Source organism: Pygoscelis adeliae, unplaced genomic scaffold, assembly GCF_000699105.1.
Source record: "Pygoscelis adeliae isolate BGI_AS28 unplaced genomic scaffold, ASM69910v1 Scaffold4, whole genome shotgun sequence".
Classification (NCBI taxonomy): domain Eukaryota; kingdom Metazoa; phylum Chordata; class Aves; order Sphenisciformes; family Spheniscidae; genus Pygoscelis; species Pygoscelis adeliae.
In genome coordinates this window covers 10239395-10263078 of record NW_008824986.1, presented here as the reverse complement: position 1 = coordinate 10263078, position 23684 = coordinate 10239395, and the positions used below count along the sequence as shown (strand labels likewise).

Genomic DNA, 23684 nt, shown 5'->3' with positions numbered 1-23684 from the left:
AGGGGAAGGAAAGGCAAAAAAGGAGAAAAAAAACCCTATCCAACAACAGGACAATTCTTATACTCCCAGATGTTTCAAGGACCCATCAAGGAGAAGGGAAAAAAATTGTTGAATTTATAGTTTTAAGGCACTTCACCTTTAATCTTCCTCCCAGCAAAGGGCTATATAAAGGTAAAAAACAATCTTTTTAGTAATATTGTCATCACACTGGCAGGAATACTTCTTACAAATCTAAAAATCAAAAGATTATTTAGATCACCTTGAGAAGTGGATCTAACATTGCATCATCCGACATATCAAGTCTTTAATAATGTTTACTCATATATTGAGTTATATTACAATCTATAATCGATTTTCAGATTCTTCTGGTGTTTAGTACCTTACAAGGTACCTACATCTAAAATGCCTGGGCTTCAGTTTACTCTTTTTCCCCACATTATGCTACGGGTAAGCAGGACCCCAGCCTTCCCATCTTGGCCCAGCTGGGTTTCTTGGTCATGGTGCATTACACACCCCTTGGGGCTTTGACCCAACTTCTTCCTTCTCATTCCCGGAGATAAACGCTGCTGAGCCGATGCCTGTGGGAAGCTCCAGGGTTTGGATGATGCTCTCCCTTGCAGCCTGGCCGAGGCTGGGCTTCCCTCTGCCCCACTGTCCCATGACCGCTGGGACCAGCCACAAGCTGCCTCCCTGCCCAAAGCTGCCCTCGCCCCCAAAGGCAACCGGGAAGACCCTGTGCTAAGACCCTCAGCCTCTTCTGGCAAAAAACCCAGAAAATTCAGCCAACTTCCCTCTATCCCCCCAACATCGTACATGGGACTATGAGTCTTTGCCTCTGGTTGGCTGCACTGCCAGTCCAAACTTCACCGTATTGATTTATCTCAGCACTTTTCACCGACAGAGACTTGGCCCTTTGACCTGAAATATTCGCCCAGTTTTGCATTCAGTGCCATTAGAACCAAGGGACTTATTTAAAAAGTCAAGCAAGTTTTGACACTGGATTAGTCTGTGATCGTGGCCCACATTTGGAGATATCAAGAATGCTCGGGAAAGATACCCAAGCCAACCAATGCCCTTGCATGCTGAAGAGACTGGCTCCTTTTGGCTGGGCATGACGAAGACCATTAAATGGCAAGCTGTGGTCAAGGAGGTGACATTCGGTTCCGTTGGAAAGATGATAATTTGGCAGCCAAGGAAGACCAGCGCAGTGCTACAAAGACACAGAAGGCTTTGTAAAAGCTCTTAAAGACAAGCTGCTTTTCAATTAGGCATAGACTCTTCATATCTGTTGAAGACCCTGGCAGTGCCACAGTGCAAGACAAAACCATCTGATTGGGTGTCTTTGTTTCTTGCTCATGTTTTTCTTTGTTCCTCACTCATGTTTGACAGGCAGGAGAAAGGGAATGGGCTGTCTCTACCCCTTCTTGACTTTGAAGCTTGTGACTTTCATCTGAAAAAATCCAAATGCTTTCCATCTTCTCCCACCCCCCCTCCCGATGACTGGAGTTATCAGAGCGCTTGGGAAATATCTCCTGTCAATGCATGTGCTTGGCTCCCATTAACGCTAATGAGAGTTGCGTCCATGAAGAAAAGGGGCAGCCTCTTTGTCTGTAAAGCATTGGCTCAAACTTGACTTACAATTTTAATTGAGTTTTGAGACTTCGCCTAGTGACTGGCTCCTCCCTACAAAAGCAAAAGAGCACAATATAACAGCACATCCTCCAGCACTATCAGTTTTTCAGGATCACCGGCCAAGGCACCAATCCCCCATCAATTTTGGTGGCTGTTCAGCATAAAAATTGATAGCAAGCTCTGACATGAAAGGTATTAAACATCCTATACCATGGTTATTGTCAAAGGCAAAAATAAGACATTTTCCTTATTGTTTGATGCCTGTCCAAACACTTCATGCCAAGTGGTAGAACATTTTTGTGATAATACTGATATTTATTACTTGCATCGTGCAAACAGTCAAGAGCCATGGTTGTGGGCTGGATACTCAAACACAGTCTCAGACCCAAAATGCTTATGATCTCAACTGTACAAGTTACTCTGAAAATAAGCAGACATATCAAAGCACTGAGAAGGGGGAAGGAGATAAGCAATTCACTCAGCAATGGCAATGGGGCAGGACAACCACCTCTGGGAGGGAAGGTGGCACAGGCACGATGGCCACCACTAAGTGGGTGGTGGGGTGGGTGCCCCTCCATCCCCGCTACATGGGGCAGGTGGGTGGATGCCCCCCCAGGGTCCGCAGGGGAGCATTTTTTTGAGAGATCCAGCCAGTCAGGACATCTTCCCGCCCATCGCTATAAGGAAGCGGGAGTGGAGGTGGAGTAAATACGGGCAGAAGTTTCTGTTACTTACCCATCACGCCACAAGAGAAGAGGGTAGGTCCTTGACTCATCTTTGGAGTGTGCTGCAAACAACCAGAAAAACTATTCACTTCTCGTGGACTCGACTGGGGCACCAGAAACCACCCTGCCTCCAGCCTCAGCAAAGCTGCAGAGCACCCAGCGGGGAGGAGAGCCTCAGGCGCCTGCAAGGGTCCCATTTCGGCAGGGACTGGGGGACAGACCCAGTCATCTTCCCTCAGTGAAATCAAATTTAATTAAACACTGCAGAGAGTCGGTGTTGAGGCCTGAGGTTGCACATCATGGCTCCTGCACCTAGTCCTTACCCACAGGAATAGCTGCAGCGAAGTCCCCAGCTGCGGGACCCAAAACACTGGAGAAACTAAACTGGGAGCTGCAATTCAGCAGTAATTCTGGATTGGGCAAGAAAGCAGCAGCAGTGGTATCTGAACCCCATCCAGGCCCATTAAGGCCTCCCATCTAGGTAGAAAGCAGCTATTCCCTGGAAGTATTTAAGAGATGTGTAGATGAGGCGCTTAGGGACATGGTTTAGTGGGCCTGGTGGTGTTGGGTTGACGGTTGGACTCGATGATCTTAGAGATCTCTTCCAACCTTAATGATTCTATGATTCTATTTAGTTTTTTTTAAACATGTAGTGTGTTTCTAAGGCAAGATGCCCTCACCCCAGCACTTCTGGGGAGTCCACATTCAGATTGTGCTGATTTGCACTAAAAATAGGGAAAAACGTTACTATATGGGTACAAAATAATCCTGGATGCTTTTTACACTCTTTTTTTCCGAGAATTTTCCTCTTGACAGTGCAAGAGACATCATCAGGCTTCTAAAAATGGGCATGGACAGTTTTATATACAATAAATCAATGTCATCTGCAGCTACATGCCATTTCAGCTATGTCTGCAAAAACACACTTTCATACTAATTGTTCTTTTATTATCCTTAAAAATATCCATATTCTGCTTCTGAAGTGTTTTTCCTGGCAACACCATCCCATCTGACCGAGGTTTTACATCATCTGAGGGAAGCACCAGCATGACCTCCCCGTTCATCTGTGCTGTCATAGCTGCGTTTTATCTGGTGTTAGGCCACCACATTCACATCTTCTTTCCCGATCCATGTTTTACACGTTGCCTGCTCACATAACAATAATAATAACATACCAAATGCTGGCACCTGCCTGTACAGAGCAATCCAACGAAAGGATCCCACTTCATATACAGAATATTGTAAATATTGAATATAGAGGGATGTGGAGGCAGAAAATAACAATGGCATGCAGATGTGGACAAGGTAAATAAGGGTTGGTCACCTTCTTCGGAGCATGTGCCACTCTTCTAGGTGAAGTCAGGCTATTTTTATCTGTCAAGCCCCACCTTATGAAGTGGCAGGTAGAATTAATCAGGAGACAACGAGGACAGGCAGCTGTCTCCAAAGAGCGGCCAAAGTGGAGCAGCAATGGAAGTGGGACAAGCCCCAGAGAAGGCGGTGGTTGTGCCAGCACCCATCTGTGTGCCAGCCCCAGAGACCAGCTATACTGCTTGCAAACGCGGGAGGGGGAGGAACATCTTGAGATGACATATGTCTCATATTGAGTATAATTACCATTTTGTAAGAGTTTTGTCTTAACGCCAAACTGGGAACTGAACCAAACGAGCCCATTGGGCGTTGGTAGGTGATACTGTCCCGCTGCTCAGACACTTATTTCCTTTAGGTTTTGCTTTTTGGCCTTTCTCATGATGTCAATGGAAAAACTCTTGCTTTCTTTGGTGGATCAGGCTTCTTGTGAACATCTGCCCCAATTTAACAGCCCAGACAACCCAGCAATTCAACTTGTGTAAGCAGGACTATCATTGCACTATTGACCCAGCCCCAGAGCTGCGGGAGGCCCTCGGCAAACACATGAGGGCAAAGTTTTGTCTTACAGCTCCGCACCTCCACTGCCTGCCATCGGACAGCCCGGGTGCCGATCCCTGCCTCTGGTAGTAGAAGAAACTACTTCTCATCTGCTTCTCTTGAGAGCAAGTTCCCTTCCACCTGCCCCACACACCTCCTGGGGCACAGCCGGCATCGGATACTCGGGCTCCCCTCTCCCCGCCCCGAGCAGCAGCCACGGGAGATGCTGCCTTCCCAGCAGGAGCCAACATTAAAGCAAGGATATTTTTCTAATATATCAATATCCTTCCTTCCCAAATTTCACCCTTTTAAGGCAGGATTTAATGCTGCCTCTGGCTTGCTTGCCTTCTCCTCCACTGCGCACTGCCAGGGCAGCCTGCCTTTGCACTGGCATGCTGTGCAATCTGCCCAGGAAGCCCGGCCGGATAGTTTGTCATCCTCAGCAAACTTAGGCATTTATATTTCTTTTATGCTCAAAATGCCCATTTATGGCTAATCCTGCCAGATGCTTCCTGCTGTGTTCCTGCACGCCCTTATCTGAGGCTCTCAGCGCACCCGGCGAGGAATAGTCTTTCGGTCTAATTTCTTCTCAGACTATGACCATCCCTCCTGGAGGACAGAGAAGCAAACGTCCACGACCAGCCTCGCTCTGGGCTTTCTCAGATGGCTCTCCATCATCCCGCACTTCCTCCTCCTGCCTCTGCTTCCCACCCTCGCTTGCTCTGACACTGTCCCCAGAAAATGCGTTGCCCCTCATTTCCCATTACCGTAGGTATGCTCAGCCCCACAGCCTTGCTCGCCCCTTGCAGCATCATTTAGGCTGTTTGCTGCCCCTAATTTGTTTTTTTTTGTTGTCTGCTCATTCGGTGTGGTTGAATTTGCATCCCTCCAGGCTGCCAGTGAGACTGTTAAGTACCACAGCACTGCCCTTCGCCATCTCCCACTTAATCCTGCTCCCCACTTGCTCATCCTCCTATTAATGATGAGCATCTGTTCGCTGTTGGTGAAGCAACTTCTTGCCTATGTTATTCATGGCATTGATTTTACTTTTTTCTACTGTTTATTCCATTGCATGCTTACTGAAATTCACATATGCAAAAGCCACAGCACTCCAATCATTTACTAATCGCCTGCTCCTTAGATATTAATGCAGCTCGGTAGAAATCACTACTATAAACCATCTAAAGATCTGGCCCTGCAGCACAAAAAACCCTTATTATAAAGCTACAGCAAAGCTCTCGGCAGCAAAAGAGTTTTGAACAAAGATCTCACAAAGCTTACCAGCTCAGTCCTGCATGTTACAGAGTCAGCACCTTTGTTTTCCCGAGTTTTGGTTAAGATCATCACCATGGTAATGCAGTCCTGCCTCAGAGTCCATCAGGGTCCAGGCAAACGGCGCCAGCAGCCGTGGTCTGGTGAAGCTCCTCTTTCAGTGCATCTTCCCCCGGGAAAGGCTCAGCCCCACCAGCTCCTCGGGGGATGCACAGGAACAGGCTCCAAGTGCGGGAAACTCCCTGTATGCACAGAGAGAGAGAGGAACAGCTTTAAGGGAGATGGCGGGATGAGGTTGGGTGTGCTGGGCAAGGGGCAAGCGCTGCCTGAAAAACACCCTGAAGGCAGTTACTCCAGAGGAGTATTTATTTTAGACTTAAATATTGTTGGTGTTCCTCTGCACCCCATCAGTGCAGAGGTGTTTTGCGGGACGGACACTCGCGCGAGCTGTTGGAAGCATGTAAGGTACACAAGGTGATCCGGAGGGACAGAAGTATTTTAGGCAAATAAATAAATAAATAAATAAATAAAGTTTCCTCTGAATTCTCCCTTTGGAAAAGGGAACTCTCATCCCCTACATCGAAGATACTGAGGCTTTGATAGAAGGGCTCGTTAAAGCCCATGGGTTGATCTCACAGAAGCCCTTACCCCCAGGCCAACTGGCAGCAGACGTCCAGCAGAAAAAGCCCCTCCAGTATCACTAAGGCTGTGAAATCCCCTGGATGCCCCTAGCCCATCCCAGCTGCTCCCTGATTCCCAACCCACGAAGAGGAATTTTCCCCTTTGGGGAAAAAATGGGGCAAACAGTTGCCTGCAAGAAAGGAGAGAGCTCCCTGCCTCCCTGAAATCCTAAGGGCCACACTATGCCTCTTGATTCTTATCTATTTCTTAGGTAGTTTTAGGTAGGAAAAGCTAAAGGCTGCACAATGAGGAGCGCATATTAAAGAACAGGCTGCCAACCAGGCTCATATAGCTCTGCACAGACCTGACCACAAGCAGTTGCCCAGCTCTGCCTCACCTCCTGGCATCCTCTCCGATAAACTTACTCCCGTGTAAAAGCAGACAGATTGCAATTCAAATCTGATTATAAAAATCAGTGTTTTCCCCAAATCACTCTTCTAATCCTGTTTTGCTATTTTGTTGCCTTTCAGTTAATGCAAACAAACAAAAATATCATTTACATGATCCGAGGAGCATAAAACACTGATCTTGTAACATGCAGTCAAAACCCAATTGCAATATTTAAGGACAATATTTGAGAATATGCCGCTAAGTATTAAACCTCATTACGAACTGATAGGGCTTCTCTTCCCAGCTCGTAAATCACCTTTTCCGTGTTTACTTGGATTAGAGCTTGCGATGGTGTTATGAGTAGCTCATTTGAAGGCCAGCTGGCTGGTAAAGAAAAATCACCTTCTCTTATTTTGTGAGGTCAAAGTTCATCCAGACTGCAAAGCCAGGATTGGGAACCAATACATTTTCCAAAGATCTACTGTTCCCAAGGGCACGTGGTACAGTCTCCAGCTTCTTATGGGACATTAGTGGGCTTATAATACACAAGTTACCGGGCAACCCAGTGACCAGATGGAAACTGTCAAATAGAAAAGCAAAGCATTTCAGACCATCAAAATGACACATAATTTGCTAAGCCCAGATCACATATCTGTACTATGGATAGCCTGGGTTCGCGCAAGGAGACCATGACATAAGGGAGAATGGGGTGGCTGGAGGACCAGTTGACTAACACAGCAATGTGTCCCCATCGCCACAGGGCTACAAACCCCCCGGTGATCCTGGAGGCAGCTCAGACACCTGTAACAGCACACGGACCCCCAAGGTTATGCTCAGGAGGCTCCCCAAGCCCTGTGCTGGGGCCATCTTAGGGACATCAAGCACTTTTCCAGGAGCAAGCAGAAAGTGTTGCTGAATGGTCATTAATAAGCTCCATAGGACTTCTACATTTCTGCATTTTGACCATCCTTGCATCAAATACATTGGCATGCAGCAAAAAAAAAGGAGGGATGGCTGCTTACACCAGGCTCTGAACAAACACAAGAGGAGGGGATGCTCCCCAAAAAGGGCTGCCAGTGTCAGCACGTAACAAGGGACAGATGGGAACAAACAGAAGATGTGTGGAAGCAAGGACCACATAACATGGAAACAGCGATAAAGGGGAAAATAAGCAACACTGGTGGTATGCTCACTGCCGAAGCTTCCAGTGTTTCACAGCAAGATCCCCAACACCAGTACAGGGCCCCAGCAGCATGCATGTGGCACCGCTGGCAGCGGCACAGCACCCCATCCTTGCTGGCTCATCTCCTTTTCCTTCTTGTGAGTGCTCTCCCTGCAATTTTAGCCCCACCAGCTACCATGGCTGAGCCACAGACCAGGGACGGGGAGCCAGGCAGTGGCTGCCCTTGCCGATGTCCAAGTTGGATCTGCCAGAACAGAGCTCCCATTCCCCAATGAAAAATCCCCTCCTGCCAAACTTGCGGGGCCAGCAGCCTCCCAGAGACCAGCATGCACACAGTAGCCCAGGGACAACAGGCACTTAGACCTCAGTGCGTGCTTCTGAGCCAGGGGAGCTAAGCCAGGTTTAAAGGTTTAAAGCCCTCCCAAGGATGAGGAGCAGGAGGCTCTTTTGGAGGCTCCAACCTTTCCCCAGCACTGGGGAAACCCCCAGAATAGAGCTGGCAGTGCCCTCCTGGTCCTCTGCGCCATACCACAGATGGCTAAAGCACAGGACGGGGACTAAAAACACCTGAGGTTTATATTTTTATCTGCCACAGTCTCGGTTGTGCCTGATCCCAATGCAGAGATAGCGATGCTTGCTGCGGGGCTGGAGTCTGTGTTTTGGAGGACGCTGGGGCCATCACCGGCACGGCAGCAGCACAGGCAGTGAAGATCAAACAAGCATTCAGAGCAGCATGAAAGCAGTTAAGCATGGTTTTAATGTTGCTGCAGCAGACTCCTATACACACCCAGACGTGCGGCAGCCAGCAGGCAGAAACAGCAGCAAGTACAGGCAGAAGCTCCCTGCCCGAGCCGGACAGGCGGCAGCGCATGCTGCCTCGTGCCTCCCCTCTCCCTGCTCTGCTGCATCTCCTGCAATTAACGCAACCCTAACGATAACGCAGCAAACCGCCAGCCGTGCTGCAAGCTGACCCCACGTCGGGTCTGAGGCATGCTTTTGGGTCTGGGCTCTTTTAATTACTGTTTGGTTTTGTTTTGAAATCATCCCCAAGAAACCGCAATAAAAAGGAACACTTTCCAGTGAAATGTGATATTTTGCTCCCCATCCTGCTTCACCGGGCTCCTGATGCACAGCGTGACCCAGCACGGTCCTGCCCCGTCATGTCCTCTCGATGCAAACAAGTGTTGTGGGAGAGAAACGCTTCTGCAGACCTGGGATGTTCTCCCTATTGACTCTGAGGAGGAAACTACTGTGTATTTATAGACTGGAGGCTTTCAAACACAGACATGCTAATAAAAAGATACTCTTCAGGGACCATTAATTATTTTAAGACATGTATTTCCTCATTTGCAATCAGATAAAGGAACTATCTTCATCCCTCTGTCAAGGTTAAGTTTAGGCTTGGGCCATGGCCACTGGGATCGACACAATCTCCCGAGCTGCATGGAGCACCCATGAGCAGCACTAGTGCATGAAAACCCCCAAATTTTAGCAAACCATGCTTTTTCTGTGGGTATTGCTTCAAAATACAGACCGAGTGTAAGCATCTGTGATCTTTGCAGCTGCAGAGGTGGAAAGAGGTTTCTCTTATATCTGCTTTCTGGACAGTATCACAACAACCAAGCGTTGGGCTTGGAAAAAAATTACACTGCAAAAAGGGTAAGTCAGATGATCCAGCTTTCATCCACAGGCTTGAAAGGTAATGCTTGCAAACAAATATGCTCCTTACAAGGTACCAGCAAGGAGCACAGCCCTAGAACTGCTCACCGTGGGCAAACAGCCCTTCCCTGCAGGGAGGTCCCACTCCCTGCACCACGACTGATGCTACCGCAGCGGACTCCAAGCACCATGCAGCTGCCAAGTCACAGTCGTACCCTGTTCACCTGCTACACCGAAATGTATGGAAAAGACCTCAGGGTTTAGCAAACTGTCTGTCAGATACTCTGCCACAGCTGAAGGGAGTCTGAGCAGTAACCAATATCGCACACCCATACATCTGACCCCCAGCAGTACTCTTCGTGAAGATGGCTGAGGACCAGCATCACACAGATTTCCACTTGCTGTGGGACCACCACCCTCTGTACAGAAAACATTCAACACCCACCCAGCTCAAATAATCCATCTCCAGACACACACACTGACATAAAACCTATTTAGAGGCAGAAAGGGCACATGGGAATGAGGAGCCAGAGCCGTATTTTGCATACCGATACACCTTGCAAACAGCACAGCGGGGTTACTCTTGAAATATGAATCCCCCGCCCCTGCTGAATTTTTAATGCTGCTCAAAGCCTTCAGTGAAAAAGCCACAACCCATGCAGGACCCTGCCTCCTACCCCATGCTCCAGCACTGTTCCCTGTGCTGTGCCTGAAGAAATACTCAGGCACCCTTTTGACTACACAGAAAGTTTTCTTAAACCCCTGCAAAAGGAAAAGGGAAGCATTCCTGACCTTTACTTTCTGAATGAAACCAAGAGCTGCCTGACCCTCTCTGGGTGGAGGAATTCCAGCCACTTCCAAACCCCTCCCAAACTCTGTGAAAGAGGAGGAGGGACAAACACCCAAGCCCAGCCTTCATCCTTGGCGTAGCTGCAGCCTTGGCTCCATTGCCACCAGCAGTGTCATTCTAAAATGCTACAGTGCAACCAAGAGCACACTTTGGCTCAGCAAAAAATATTCCCATTGCCACACCGCGAACTCTGGCTGTATGACTCTGGAGAGCCAATGCTGATGCTACACAAAGGCACAAGGTGCTTCAGGAGGCAAGGCTGGAACAAGCCAAGTCTCCCAGTTCAGTGCATCTTCTGGCAGCCGCTGCCCCGAGGTTTATCCCAGGGCAGGAGGGTTCAGTAACGCCAGTTCAGAAGTTGCAAATGCCACCAAAGGAGCAACGAATACGAGCAAGGACAGAGGCAGTAGTTTGACATAAATGGCTCTCTGAGAGGAAAAGCAGTAAATGCAGCTTGATGGTGGAAAACAGCAACCTCGCCTCCTCCAAGTGGAAAACAACAGGCTGAGCAAAGAGCTGCCGCGATCATGGAGTTTATTTAACACAGTTTAGACCCACATGTTCGAAGAACCAAACCTAATCCCTCTGGACCAAACTCTGAGCATGTTTCTAAGGCTTAACTGCCCTCCCTCTCTCACCAATTAAACAGAAATTCCCCTTCTGCTATGCAGATCCCAATTTCTCCATGCAGACAGACTGCTGCGGAGCCCGGCATGCGAGCGCACCACAGCTGGCCAACCCCTCTCCAAACTCTACAGGTGACTTACAAGGAATTTGGGGAAATAGCCAAAACTGGTTACTGCAATTGAAAATTGTGGGGTTTACAGTTTTCTACAGAGCATCACGTTGCAATTTTTATCCAAACTAAAAATCATGCCCCCTTCCCCATCCCTCCACTTCTTAGGAGGGATTCAGGGCTACATTGAATCTCCTCATTGCACAGCCTGTCTCACCATCAGTGCTTTAGAGAACACCAAGAGGTACATCTTCAATTTGTTGATTTATTGCATTATGAATTTGGGAAAAGCCTTGAAGCCTATCATTTGCTTGTAGCTAAATGTGGTCTCATTTCCTCACTCAGGCAATAATTTGCGTTCTGCACCCCTTTCTCGAACAGTCTTGCTCAGCATCTCACTCTTCCACGTCATTAGCAAATACTGATTTTATTCAGGGGGTAAAAACCTCCAACAAATGTGAAAGGTGCCATTCAGGGTCTGAGAAGAAGTCTTTACCCTCTGAAAATGCCCCATGGACGAGTCCTGAGTAAACAGGACCGTGAGTCAGCACACATGACTTCAAAGGACAAAATTTCCACGGACGCAGCCACGTCACGATCATCCCCTGGGACTCCGTCAAGAGGAAAGAGCTGTCCCAGGCTGCCCAGCCTTCGGAGGAGAAAGGCTGCTGCACTGCCCCATCTCACCCTGAGCCTGCAGTCACCTCCTCCTGGTCCACAGGGTCTTCCCCAGCTCCTAGAAGGGCAGGCACAGTCCTGCTGAGAGGCCGGAGAAGGGCTCCAGTGCAGGAGACCATGTGTCCTGCACAGCGCTCCCCTCCTGCCCACCTCCTGCCTGGCAAGGACTCGAGGTCGCCACATGTTCTAGGTACTTGTAAATTACCAGCCAAAGAAAAGGAAGAAAGAAATGTCCTCCTCTGCCTGCTGCTTGCAGCTAGACTAGCCTTTTCCAGGGCTAACAAGATAAAGACACACTTTCAGCATTAATTAATAAGTAAAACACTTGCCTACACTGAACATTTTTAATGGACGGCATAGCAAAGGGGAAAACAGTAATGGGTTGTGTTTAAGATGAGCATCGCTCTGTAGGTCTGCACGGCTTTGAGAACCGCATCACCTTGTTGCTTACAACCAACAGCTTCACACAGGAAGGGAGGCCCTCACTGATGCAGCCCAGTGCTCGCACACGCCACAGAGCTGCCAGCGCAGGACAGCCCAGACGGAGCCAACCTCTACAGCCACGCTAATAAAATCCACAGCCAAAAGGAGCCCGAGCTTTACCACAACAGCACCCATCTCAAGGGGCTGCGTTAGGAACAGAAAATACGATGTGCAGCCACTGCAGATGGCCACGTGCAACCTGGCTTACGGAGGTCTGAGGTTAACCCTTGCTACCAGGAACAATGGATGTACTGGGGTCCTGCCCACAACCATAAATTAATTATTAAGCAAATAAAAATCTATTATTTCAATCTGATCCCTTGCTCCGAGTGCCTGGCTACCGCCTCAACCTGACGCCGAAGTCATGCAAGGCAGGGGCTCCCCAGCACCCTGAGCCCCAAACCACACGTCCAAACACCCCCAGCTTCTAGGGAGAGCCTGAAGTCCAAGGTCACACCCAGATCTACATGTTTGGGTTGGACCTCCTCTGTAGGCAAGCTCTCACCGAGAAGAAGTAAGAGCAATTAAGGAAAATTACACACCATCTAGTTGAGTAAAACACATCAGGTTTATTGCCCCCGTGCTCTTAGGGAATAGGAGTGGCAGGGGAAAGACTCCCTTACACACAAGCAGCGGAAAGGGACTGAAAGGACAGGGTAGGGGCAGAGGTGCTCTGTCTCAACATCTTAGCTTGAAGAAAATGGTGCTGGCAGTGACTTTGCCTTTTCCTCCCTGGCAACTGAAAAGGAAAAGAAGAGAGCAAAATTAGTCATTGCAAAACAGCAATCGGCAAGCGAGAGGTGCGAACAAGGAGACTGCTGGTCTCCAGCGAAGAGGTGCCAATTAGATGTGCAAAGTGACTACACAGGACCGAGCTCACGGCGCAAAAACTCATGCATGGCAGTTAAAGAGAAGAGCATACCCATTCAGAGCACTAACACAGGGTCTTCAGTATCTCTTGACTGCACATTCAGCCTACACATAAGTTTTCGTGGGGGACCAGCATCAGACCTTCAAAGGGATCACTCCTTAGCTGGCCATGTGCATAGGTTGACAAGCTGCTCCAGCTTGAGGGTGCATCCCCAGCGCATCGCTCTGCCGTGGAGCAACACCAGGACCAGCTTAGCCCAGACCTGCTGAGGTAGAGCTCAGCCCCACGAGCCCAGCATCCTCCTCCCCCAGCAGGACTGGTACCAGGGGAGCCCCACATGAACGCAACCCTCCCAGCAGCCACGCTGGCTTGGGGATAGACACTACCAATATTTCTGCACGGCGCCGATATTTAGACATATCCTACAGCACGGTCTTAGTCTGAAAAACACCTGTAGAAATGGCACGTTCTCTTTGAGCAAACCTGTAATCATTGCCTAAGCTGCTCATTAGGGGACTGCTGCTAATTTTGAGTAATATTTCCAAGTAATGTTGGTAATATTGGACCAAGAGTTGTCTCTGGAGAAGAGCAGCTGAAGCTGCAGCAGCAGTCCAGTCCGCTGGTCCAACAAACCATCTCACCTTTCTACTTTTTTTTTCCCCCCCAATTGTGAGATTCGTTACAAGAATTTGCAGTGGTCTGTGAGATACTGTGAGTGTTGGCCACACTCCCAAAAGCTGAGGAATTGCTGAATTGAGAATTGCTTTGGCTGCTTAATCTCAACAACGAGGGATGCTAAACAAGCCAGCAGAGTCCAGGTTTGCTTTTAATTACTGCTTGGAGTGTGCTGCTCTAGTAAATAGACACAAAAAACAATTCTTGTTTCTTCCTTATATTCTTTTCCCATATACAACCTGAAATGTGTGAGACGGAGACAGTAAACACAGCCCCACCATGCCATTTTTACAGACTTGCTTCTTAAGCATAAACAATTTCAAATAGCACATAAAGCCATCTTAATACCTACCTCTGTAACACGATGTCCACCTACTTACAGCCAGATAATAACACTCGGAAGGTTAGGGGGGCTTCTTGGCCAGCCTGGGACTCTTTGCTTCAGAGCTCTTGGGATCTCTGCAAGAAGCACATCTTGCAGCTGCAAAGCAGGCTCGGCACTGTAACACTGACCGTACCGCTTTCAAGTCACCAGTGACCACCAAAAAACCACCACATGGACCACGTACGAGCAAGATCTGGGACATCTCGCAGTGTAATTGAGGAAAGCTTGCCAAGCGCCAGAACACCCGCCAGAACACCATCATCGCTCTCAGTACAGATTTGGATACTGCATGCAAGTCAGATTTCTCCCTTTACCAAGGCTGAGATGGAGAATCAGTAGAGGCTGACAGCCCCTAAAGAAATATCTGAATTTAAAGCAGGGAAATACTGGATGTATGCATCAATTGCCAGACTTCACATCATCTCCTACCACTTCCCCTTTATGGATAAATACCCTAAGATTGCAGAACCCTCACGTGAAGCCCAGCAAAATGATCACTTAGGACCTTCCAAAAATTGAAATTATCTACCTGAACTAGGAAGGCAACATTTTAAGAGTTTCGAATGCTTTCAGCAGACAGTCTCTGTGCCCACACAGGGTACCGCACGTGCCCGCCATCGCCTGCAAACCCTACGAGACCACTGTTTGCATTAGACCAAAGTACTTCTGCTCTTGGGCAATCTCTGGGGTTTCATTCCTCAGCTGAGGAATAGCTTTCAAAGAGCTCCTTGGCTCCTGAAAGACAAACCTAGAGCCTTTATTAATCCTCCTAGCAACTGAAAGGCACATTTCCCTGCTGTTTGTCCATTCGTTGCCATCAACGTTGGCAAGAGAAAGGTACAGCAGCAGCGTGGCTGCAGAGGGAGGGAAGGAGTCCTCTGGGGCTGGGAAACCTTTGCCCACGCTGCCACCTCCGTCTCTCCGGCATGCTGGGAATAAATTTCCGAGTCCTGCATCTCACATAAATCTCTTTAACGAATGAGGAGCCAAACATCTGTGAGTTGTCTGAATTAGCGTGAATTTGGCAGACTGAACAGCAAACTTGTATCGCCCCGCAGCCTTCAAATTTCTTGTTTTCCTCAGGTTCATTAAATACATAACAATCTGTTACCAGAAGATGGTTCCTATGTGCATGGGCTGCCAAGGAGCCATTTTCAATAGCTCTGGTGGAGATGGGGGAATGTGCGAAGAGGAGAGGGGGGCTCTCCCTAATGCAGCAGGGCAAGGAGAGGATGGGCTGCACCCACGCTGCCTCCTTCAGCGACCACCCACCACGTGGCAAAGGCTGTCTCTGACATGTAAGCCTGGTGCAGCCAAAGCTGGAGGTGATTTTGGGAAGCTTCAAGGGGAACAGAGCTTAAGAGTGTGGGACAAGCAGGGGGAGATGCCTTCAAAAGCCAAGGATGTCCTGCAGCATCATCCCAACTGGGATGACCATGACGCATCCAGATGGAGAAACCAAGCTCTGCGAGGGTTATTCATACCCACGAGCAGAGCCCTGGGTACGAGGCATCCCTGATACTTGGGGAAATTGGGGGTTTCCCACTGCTGCTGGGCAAGCCTGGCAGCACAGGGCCCAGGCACACAGCAAAGGCACCGCCAACACCAATCCGCGGGCAGAATGGTCTAATGCTGTGATGGGGAATAGTACTGGAGGCTTCACCTTCCCTCAAAGGAAGTCTTTCGCTATGAGGAAGAAGTCAAAGCAAACACCCACTCACTGTGTTTACTCATTTATATCAAAGCCAAAGCAGCACCGAAATGTGGCTGACAGCATTTCCACAGAGCCATTCATTGAGAGTTTGGACTTGGGTTTCAGCTGGTGTTTTTAATATTGCAGGGAGACGCTTGCAAAGCTGGAATAATACAGAATCTGTTGCTAACCCTCAGCTCCTACGAGGTGTCAGCAGCACGTAGAGCCCAAACCTCCTGCAGGTTTGGGTCCCTCAGGGGCTCCCCGAGGGCCGGGCAGTGAAACATTTCCCCCTGCGCCGCTGTGAGCCTGGGGTACAGCTCCAGCGAGCTGGCTCTTGCTGCCCCAAAGCAAGGTACCCCACCAGGCAATTGCCTAGCTGGAGAAGTAATGCCTGCAGAGGACAATTTTCCAGGCGTTGGGATGCTTCATCCCCTGGACGTGCCTAATTCCCACGCAGCTGGAGCAGAGCAGGATGAGCCCCACTATAGTTTGGCACCCATAAAAGCCCAGATTTTGCAGGCTGTCTCAGAGACGAGAAATAAAGAAAAAAAAAGTGGAAATAGTCCCTGCTTTTATTTGGGCTGGCAGAAACACCATCCTCCCCAGCCTTCCTCCAGCTCATTTATGACAGTGTGAACATGCAGTAAAGGGGGGCAGGGGGGAAGCTGCATTTTCTACCCCAAGCGTCTCCATCTCTGGATACTCTCCATACATCCCTCTTCCTCCCACCCCACAGGTGAAAATCAGGAGGAGAAAGAGATTCCTCTGTGCCATGGAAATGGGAAGCCTGAAGGACAGAGGCGTGAGCCCCGGCACCAGTACAGTGTGAACCACAGAGCCCCCTCCCGAAATGGCATCCCGAGGAGAACTGACCTAAATGCTGCATCCCATCCCGGCTCCAAAGCTGCCAGCAGGCTATCGGGAAGGGAATCGCGCCAGGCATTTTGTCAGTGCACAAACATGAATGATTGCTCAGTACAAACAGATCAGTAAAAATGTCCACCTTCATCACATGGAAAAATACATATCAACTTGCTACACTAATGAGTGAAGGAACTAATGAATCCTAGAATTTGTAAATCATTATGAAGTCCCTAAAATAATGACACCACCTTAAAATGCATGACACTGCAAGTTAAACATCAGGCTCTGTTAGAAAACAAGATACAGATTTTTTTATAGACATTAAGGACAACAGGAAGTCCCACCGACAACATCACTCTGCAGTCAGAAAGAACAGCAGGAACATCAGTCACGATGCAGAAAAGGGAGAAATGGTCAATATACACTTTAACGCCGTCCTAAGGAGAAAGTAAAACAATACGGTCACATTTGTCAGGAGTAACCTGGGATGATATTAAACAGCAGCTACTAAATATAGATCTTTCTTAAACAACAGCTCCAAATAATTTACACCTTCAACTTTTGTAAGATTGTGCCAAAAATCTTCTGAGCCATCACCGCCGATGCTCCCAGAGGGCAGGCACAAGCCAGCATGGTCAGCACGATGGCCCCGACAAAACGAGCCCTGCAAGGCTCAGGTTTCAGTCCAAGGACGGAGAGTCAGGAAGCACAATTAACAACACAGAGAAAAGAGCTCTCATCTCACTTGAAGTCTTTGTGCCGGTAAAAGGGAGCGCTGGCAAAACAGACTTCATTAAAGCGCACAGAAATCGCAACTGACACATCTCAAACAGACCTGCAAATAAACTGGCAATACTGGCTTCAACAGAAACTAGACTTTCACCTTATGCCATGTAATATTTCTGGCAGTAATTGGGAAGGAAACAGGAAAATCAGTGCTGCGTAAGTGACTCAAGACTGGCAGAGCACTAAATACAGAGAAGAACAACTTGACAATACAGAACAGAGAGAAGCAACCAGCACAGTTTTTCACTGCGATGTTAAGATACGCCTTAAAAAAATAAATTGCTTAAAAGACACTCACCTCGAAGGCAGGAGCACGTCCCCAGGCTCCTGCACTGTGCAGTAGATTACCAAGGCATGTGGGAGATAACGACTGCGGGGTGGATAAATTGGGGATCTCCAGCAGAAGAGACGGTATTGCCTCTGTGCTCTGCACTCCATGACCGCTATGGAGATCTGGAGCCTTCTGCCACATCTGATTAAGGTCTGGAGAACACCCCAGGAGTAACTGAGGGACCTGAAGACATGGGTACAGGGCAAGACTGCAGGAACGTGGAGTGGTAACTGCTCAGGAATGACCTGGTCACCTTCAGAGAGGGAAGGAGATGCCAAGCAGGTCCTTCAGAGGGAGCAGACCGGCAGCATAACACCACCCAGCGCTGTGGAAAGTCGAAACTATGCAGGTTCAGAGTAAGGGCAAAGTGCAATTTTTTCCTGAACGGCATGGACAATAATCATTGCAATAAATTAATGGCATAGTAAATGACTGCAGTGGGTTCTCAATCCTCACTACGTTTTTACCTCTGCACTGGATGGCTTTTCTAAAAGATGTCCTCCAGCAAGAATTAATCCGGAAAATTACTAAAATTGGTGATACACAGAGTAGTCTCCAGGAGCACAGCTCTCCTGGCTTGCTACTCTATGCCTCGAGCAAGCTGCTGCACCCCTGTGCCCAGCAGCCCCCATGTCCCAGCACGGTCCCCAGGATGGCTTGTACAAGGACCAGGAGGGAGGGCTGACAAACCTGCCCCTCCACAGGCTGACCAGGCTCTTGTTTCAGCTCTAACATGGCTCTTTTCCAACCTGCCACCTTCATGGTGTATCGTGGGGGTACGCGAGAGACAGGCACAGGGAGGGCATCAGCAGCGCAATCCATCACACTGGAGAGTTGGATTTTTTTAGATGAAGTTTAAAATACTTCACAATTCAGCCAAAACTCCCATGGGAAAAGTAATCTTCTACCAACAACATAAACCATGCGCAACCAAGTGTGTGATAGTTTCTAAATGAAGCTATCGATAACTGTAAATCTTCATTAACCACGATGCTTTCACTCTGAGAAGTACCATCCATCGCACTGTATTTCAATTATAACACAACTGATAGTCCAATAAAGAGATAATCCTTTTCTGAATTAACAGAGAGGCTACAAAACCAAATGTGGATATTTTTTGTGCTTTCTGTATCTTCATAATTGTAATGCATCTTCAGCTTTGGCACACAATTGTAGCTTTTGGCATCTATTTAATAGTATTAAAACTTGTCCTTTCAAAAATATTATACAATATTCATCTGTACAGCTGGGACCAAAAAAAGCATGTGATAACGGGGTTAATAATATATATACTTGAAGTAATTTTATAGCATGGACAACTATTACCCAGCACACCAGGAGGCTATTTTCAGTAACGTTAAGGTAAGCACACAAATACAAAACTCAGTTATTGTGACTTTCCCACATCACTTGAAACGAGAAATTGCTACCACCACCTGGCCTAACTGCACTGCTAGGCTGTCCTAACCAGAGACAAGACTAGTCGTCTTCATTAATGCCGTTTTCCTTCCCTAACATTTCCCAGCGGTGCAGAATAGCGATGATGGCAGTTACACAACGGGGGCAACTGAGGCAGAGGAGCACAAAGGCTTGTCTCGGGTCACTGCGAGAGTCATCATGGGGATGAGGACAAAAAAGGAATTTCTTAAATGCAAGTAAGTGCTTTAACTCATCCCTGAGGAGACCCTGGATTTACAAGCAGGATGAGGCGTGGGTCTCCTTAACTCCCCCAGTCCAGACTGGCCGCTGAGACCAGAGCAAGTTGCTGATGTACCTTGACAGCAGCGTCATTCTGCTCTGTGACACCCAAGCCCCGCTTCTCCTCTGCCATCGAAAGGATTTTTGGACCTTCCTTTCGTGGGCTGGTTTTGAGCATAGAGAGGGAGAGCAGGTTTTCCAGCTGCCGGATTGAAGTTTGCCAGATTTCATTTTTTACAAACCCTAGGAGACGTAACGATATCTAAGCACAAAACGGCCACAAAGTAAAACTCTTCTTTCACTACAGTCCCATACCTACCGCACAGCACAAGCCCTGAACTTTGGCTGCTGAAAGCAAAAGCTATGGCCAGGATCCATGAATACAGGGAATGATATAGCCCAAGGGATGCTTCAAATGGACTACAGAGGAGTGACACCAATAATGCTGCTATATTTAATCCTCTAAAAGCAAAAACCATGACCAAGTCTCCCTTGGGCATTTTTTTAGGGGAGAGGTATAGAAACTCAATGCACCAGAACAGATTTTTTGCACTCGCTCAACCAGTTCTTGAAATATTACTCAAATACGGTGATTATGGAGCCAAACTCGCCTGGGTATCTCCCACCCGCCTGGGCAGGGACCCACAACGTGCGGTGCCAGGGGCAGCCATGCTTTGTGCAGGCTTCGGTGCTCCTCCGGGTCAGTCTAACGCAGTTTTCTCCTTCTGTGCATTTCAACAGAAACTTCTAACATATCAAATCTTATTTATCTTCCATAGCATATGTTAGATATCTAAGATATCACATCTTACGCATCTAACATATCAAGCGTCATAGGCTTCATAACTCATGGATCAACCACCTGCAGCCAGGAGAAATTCCAGGTGTAAATTAATTGCGTGATGACACTTTTTAATTTTCAATAGCCACTTCACCTGTTGATGACTAAAGGCTCACGCATCCACAGCCTGTACTATCAGAGCTTGCACCAGCTTGGCAGGGCTTCAGGAATAAGCTCTTGCCTGGGAATTTTTGTCTCTCTAAAGGCAGCCAACTTGTAAAAGTTTGGAAAAACAAAACAGCCCGAGGATCTGCTCTCTGATTCACTGTACCAGAGCCACGTTCTGCATTGCTGCTCTAAGCAAATAGCTGGGTCACGGGCAGCCAGGCTGCAACTGTGGACACATAGTGTGACCTTGGAAAAGTACTTTTTCATAATTATAATACGGCCACTATTCATAGGGATATTTGAGTGCAGAACCAGAGCTCCAGGGCTCAGGTCTGCCGCTGCCCCAACCGCTTTCGAGGAATTTATGGAAGGTCTCATCTCTAAAGAGAACGGTGGCACTTGTGCCGTGCCGGGGTTGTCGGGGAATGGGCTTGGGCAGGGAGGACTCCTCAGCGCGGGGAGCAACCCATCAGGCTTAATGACTCAGCAGGCTCACAGGCGCAGATGAGTAGCATGGTGGAAAATTCCCTTCTCTTCGCCCGATTAGTTTATATTTAGCTCTCCGGGGAGCAGACATGCTGGAGGAGCTGTTGTTTTGGTGATATTTTTGCACGGCCCCATGGGGACCCCTGCAACGTGAACTGCAGCGTGCTGGGGGAGGCTGCCAAGAAATGGCTATCACCGCCTCGCTCCACCACCACATCAGACCAGGCCCGTGAGATTGCCGATAGTCACAGCCCTCTGCTACCCGTCAGACCTCCTTTTTTTTTTGTTCTGTTTCCCTGAGTCAGCAGGCTTGCTTCCTCTTCCTCCTCCTCCCCGTTTTGGGAGAGAAAGGAGCAAAAAAAAAAAGAGAGCCACAAAGACAGTTTGCTTGAGGAGCTACAGAGGAGCAACATTCACGGCTCCTCTGCTGGCCTGGTCCCCCACCCACAAGAATAAAACGTGTGCTTGTCTTTCTGGAGGTATTTTCAACTATTTCAACCCTAGTTTTGGTGCAGGCAGACCTGATGCAAAGGCTCTGCTTCCCCTCTCCGTCCCCTGGGACATGGGAAGGAGACCCAACCTTGTGCACAACTTTTGCTACCTGTATCTTTGCTGAAAGTGAAGCAAGTCTTTGATACTAAAAAGCAAAATAATTACATATAATTAACTGAAGCAGATTTGGGGATTTATATTGGTATATGTTTACCTATCTGCATGTGTGCATACTGATGCACATATATTTATTTATGCTGGTATCCATACCTGAAAATTAGCCTACATCAGTGCTGGCTCTGTCCCAGAGTCTGCTTGATTTACTTATGTAAAAATTTGGATCTCACTCACAGAAATCAATTATCTACTGAATTGATTTGCCCTGATTTTACATGCAAAGCTTTGCATTCGACAGCCTGAGCTTTTACTGATCTTCCTCCTGAAGGCCATCTGCTTTCTATAACTGAAGCAGTTCTCAGAGACCTTGGCCCTACGCAGAGCTGGAAGTCGCAAAAGTTTCCCTCCCTCCTCTGGGTTTAACCTGGAAGTAAGAAAGTCTGGATCCAGGGATTCAGATGCAAAACCACCGGCACGCGTGGCTGTGCTCCACGGGGCCGTACTCGGCAGGGCGTCCTTCTCTCCTTTGAAGTGGAGAGAAGGAAACAATTCCACAGCAGGTTGTTTTGGTTAGGTTTTTCTGGTTGGGTTTTCCCCCCCTGCTTTTGAAAGCAAGGAGGCTGTGTCTTTCTCTAAGAGAAGTGCCTCCAGCATGGGGCGAAGAGCCCTAATCCTGCCACCCCTGAGCTGGGTCTAACACACCTACCGCCACAAGCATCCTCAGGCTCCGGAGGATTTTTAAAAATGAAGAAATAAATCAGAAGCTCTCTTCAAACCTACAGTGAGCCACAACAGGTAAGGACAGAGCAAACCGCTCTGAAATTCAGTTTTTTTTACTATCAGTCTAATTAATCTGTTTCATGACCCACCCCAAATATTTTCTCTAGAAACATTATCTACATTGTTTTGGGGTTTCTTTATTTCTTTTTCCAGTCCTCAGCCAAGCCCCAGTAAATATTTCTGCCCGCATCAGGGGCGGGCTGAGGGAATCTGTGCCTTACATGAGCAGGCGTCTTGCAATCGGAGGGAACACAGCAGCAGCCTCCTGCGCTCGGAGATACCTGATATTGGTGAGAGACGGGCAGAGATGCTCATAGCCCTCTATGTTTTGACAGTATTATTGCAAGACACTGCTACCTCTGCAATTTGCAAGTAGTTTTTAATCTTGTCAAAATAGACTTTTATTATTGTTTGAGGATTCAAAAGGAAAATATGCACATCTGGTTTCAATTGCAAACTGAAGTTTGGTCTATCAGCCTATTTCATAACGAATTATGCTTACTTTTTACTCCAGAGGATTTCCTAAGGAGGGGGTGTGCTGCCAAGGTACACCAGCATCTGCGGAGACCGCACAGCACAGAGAGAGACGGTGGCACTACCCAGTGACAGGCACTGTGCTATTGCAACTCACTTTCTCTGTCAAGTAAATTAAATCTTAAAATTATTGAGGAGAAAACCCTTATTAATGAAAACCTTGCATAAATCTATACGTGAAATCTTCACATATCGTACGATTTGGACAACCTGACATCACTGAATGGAGAAATAAGACTCACAGACTTTCTAGGACAACTCTGCTGCCAGGGCACTGTCCACAGCAAGGAGCCGCCATCCCTCGCTGCAGCAGCGTTCGGGGCTGGAGACCCCCCCCGGGGGGCACAGGGTGGCTGGCAAAGCCCCACAGCACAGGCCCGCAGCCCTCCCTCGCCGCCGCGAACTGCCTCGTGAGCTCGCACGTGCCAGGCGTGAAAAACGTGGCAGGGCACCACGGGAAGCGCGTGCGACGGCCCCGGCCAGGCTGGAGAGCATCTCTGCAGTGATGCTCAACCACATCCACTGCTCCCCTGCGCTGCAGCCCCCCGTCAGACCCCGAACCTGGGGAGTTTTGTACCGAGCTCACCGACATCCAAGTCTCAGCCCCGTTAAATACCACCCTCGGCCCGGAGAAAGGAAAGCACGTGTTGATCCATTTGTAGGAAGAAATTACAGAGGCAAAGGCAGAGTAATCCGAGGAGGAACGCTTGCTCCCCACACACGAAACTTTGGAGAGGCGACCTTCCCCCCGGCACGCCGGCCAGAGCTCGTCCTGAAACGGTTTCCTCCTGCGGCAAGCGCTCAGCATCAGCGCTCAGCATCACCGCACGCAACCCACGCCGCTCCCCGGGCACATGCCAGGAGACATCCCCGCTGCACCTCG

General features: G+C 48.5%; 1 protein-coding gene across 1 annotated transcript in view; it reads right to left on the bottom strand.

Annotated features, from left to right (window-relative positions):
- FAM53B (family with sequence similarity 53, member B) overlaps nt 1-5717 on the bottom strand; it is a 35462-nt gene extending 29745 nt beyond the window's left edge. Inside the window, 2 exon segments of the mRNA XM_009325868.1 lie at nt 2364-2419; nt 5547-5717. Of these exon segments, the coding sequence (XP_009324143.1) occupies nt 2364-2419; nt 5547-5615 (125 nt within the window). The 5' untranslated portion in view covers nt 5616-5717.
- Nucleotides 5718-23684: the final 17967 nt, after the last annotated feature.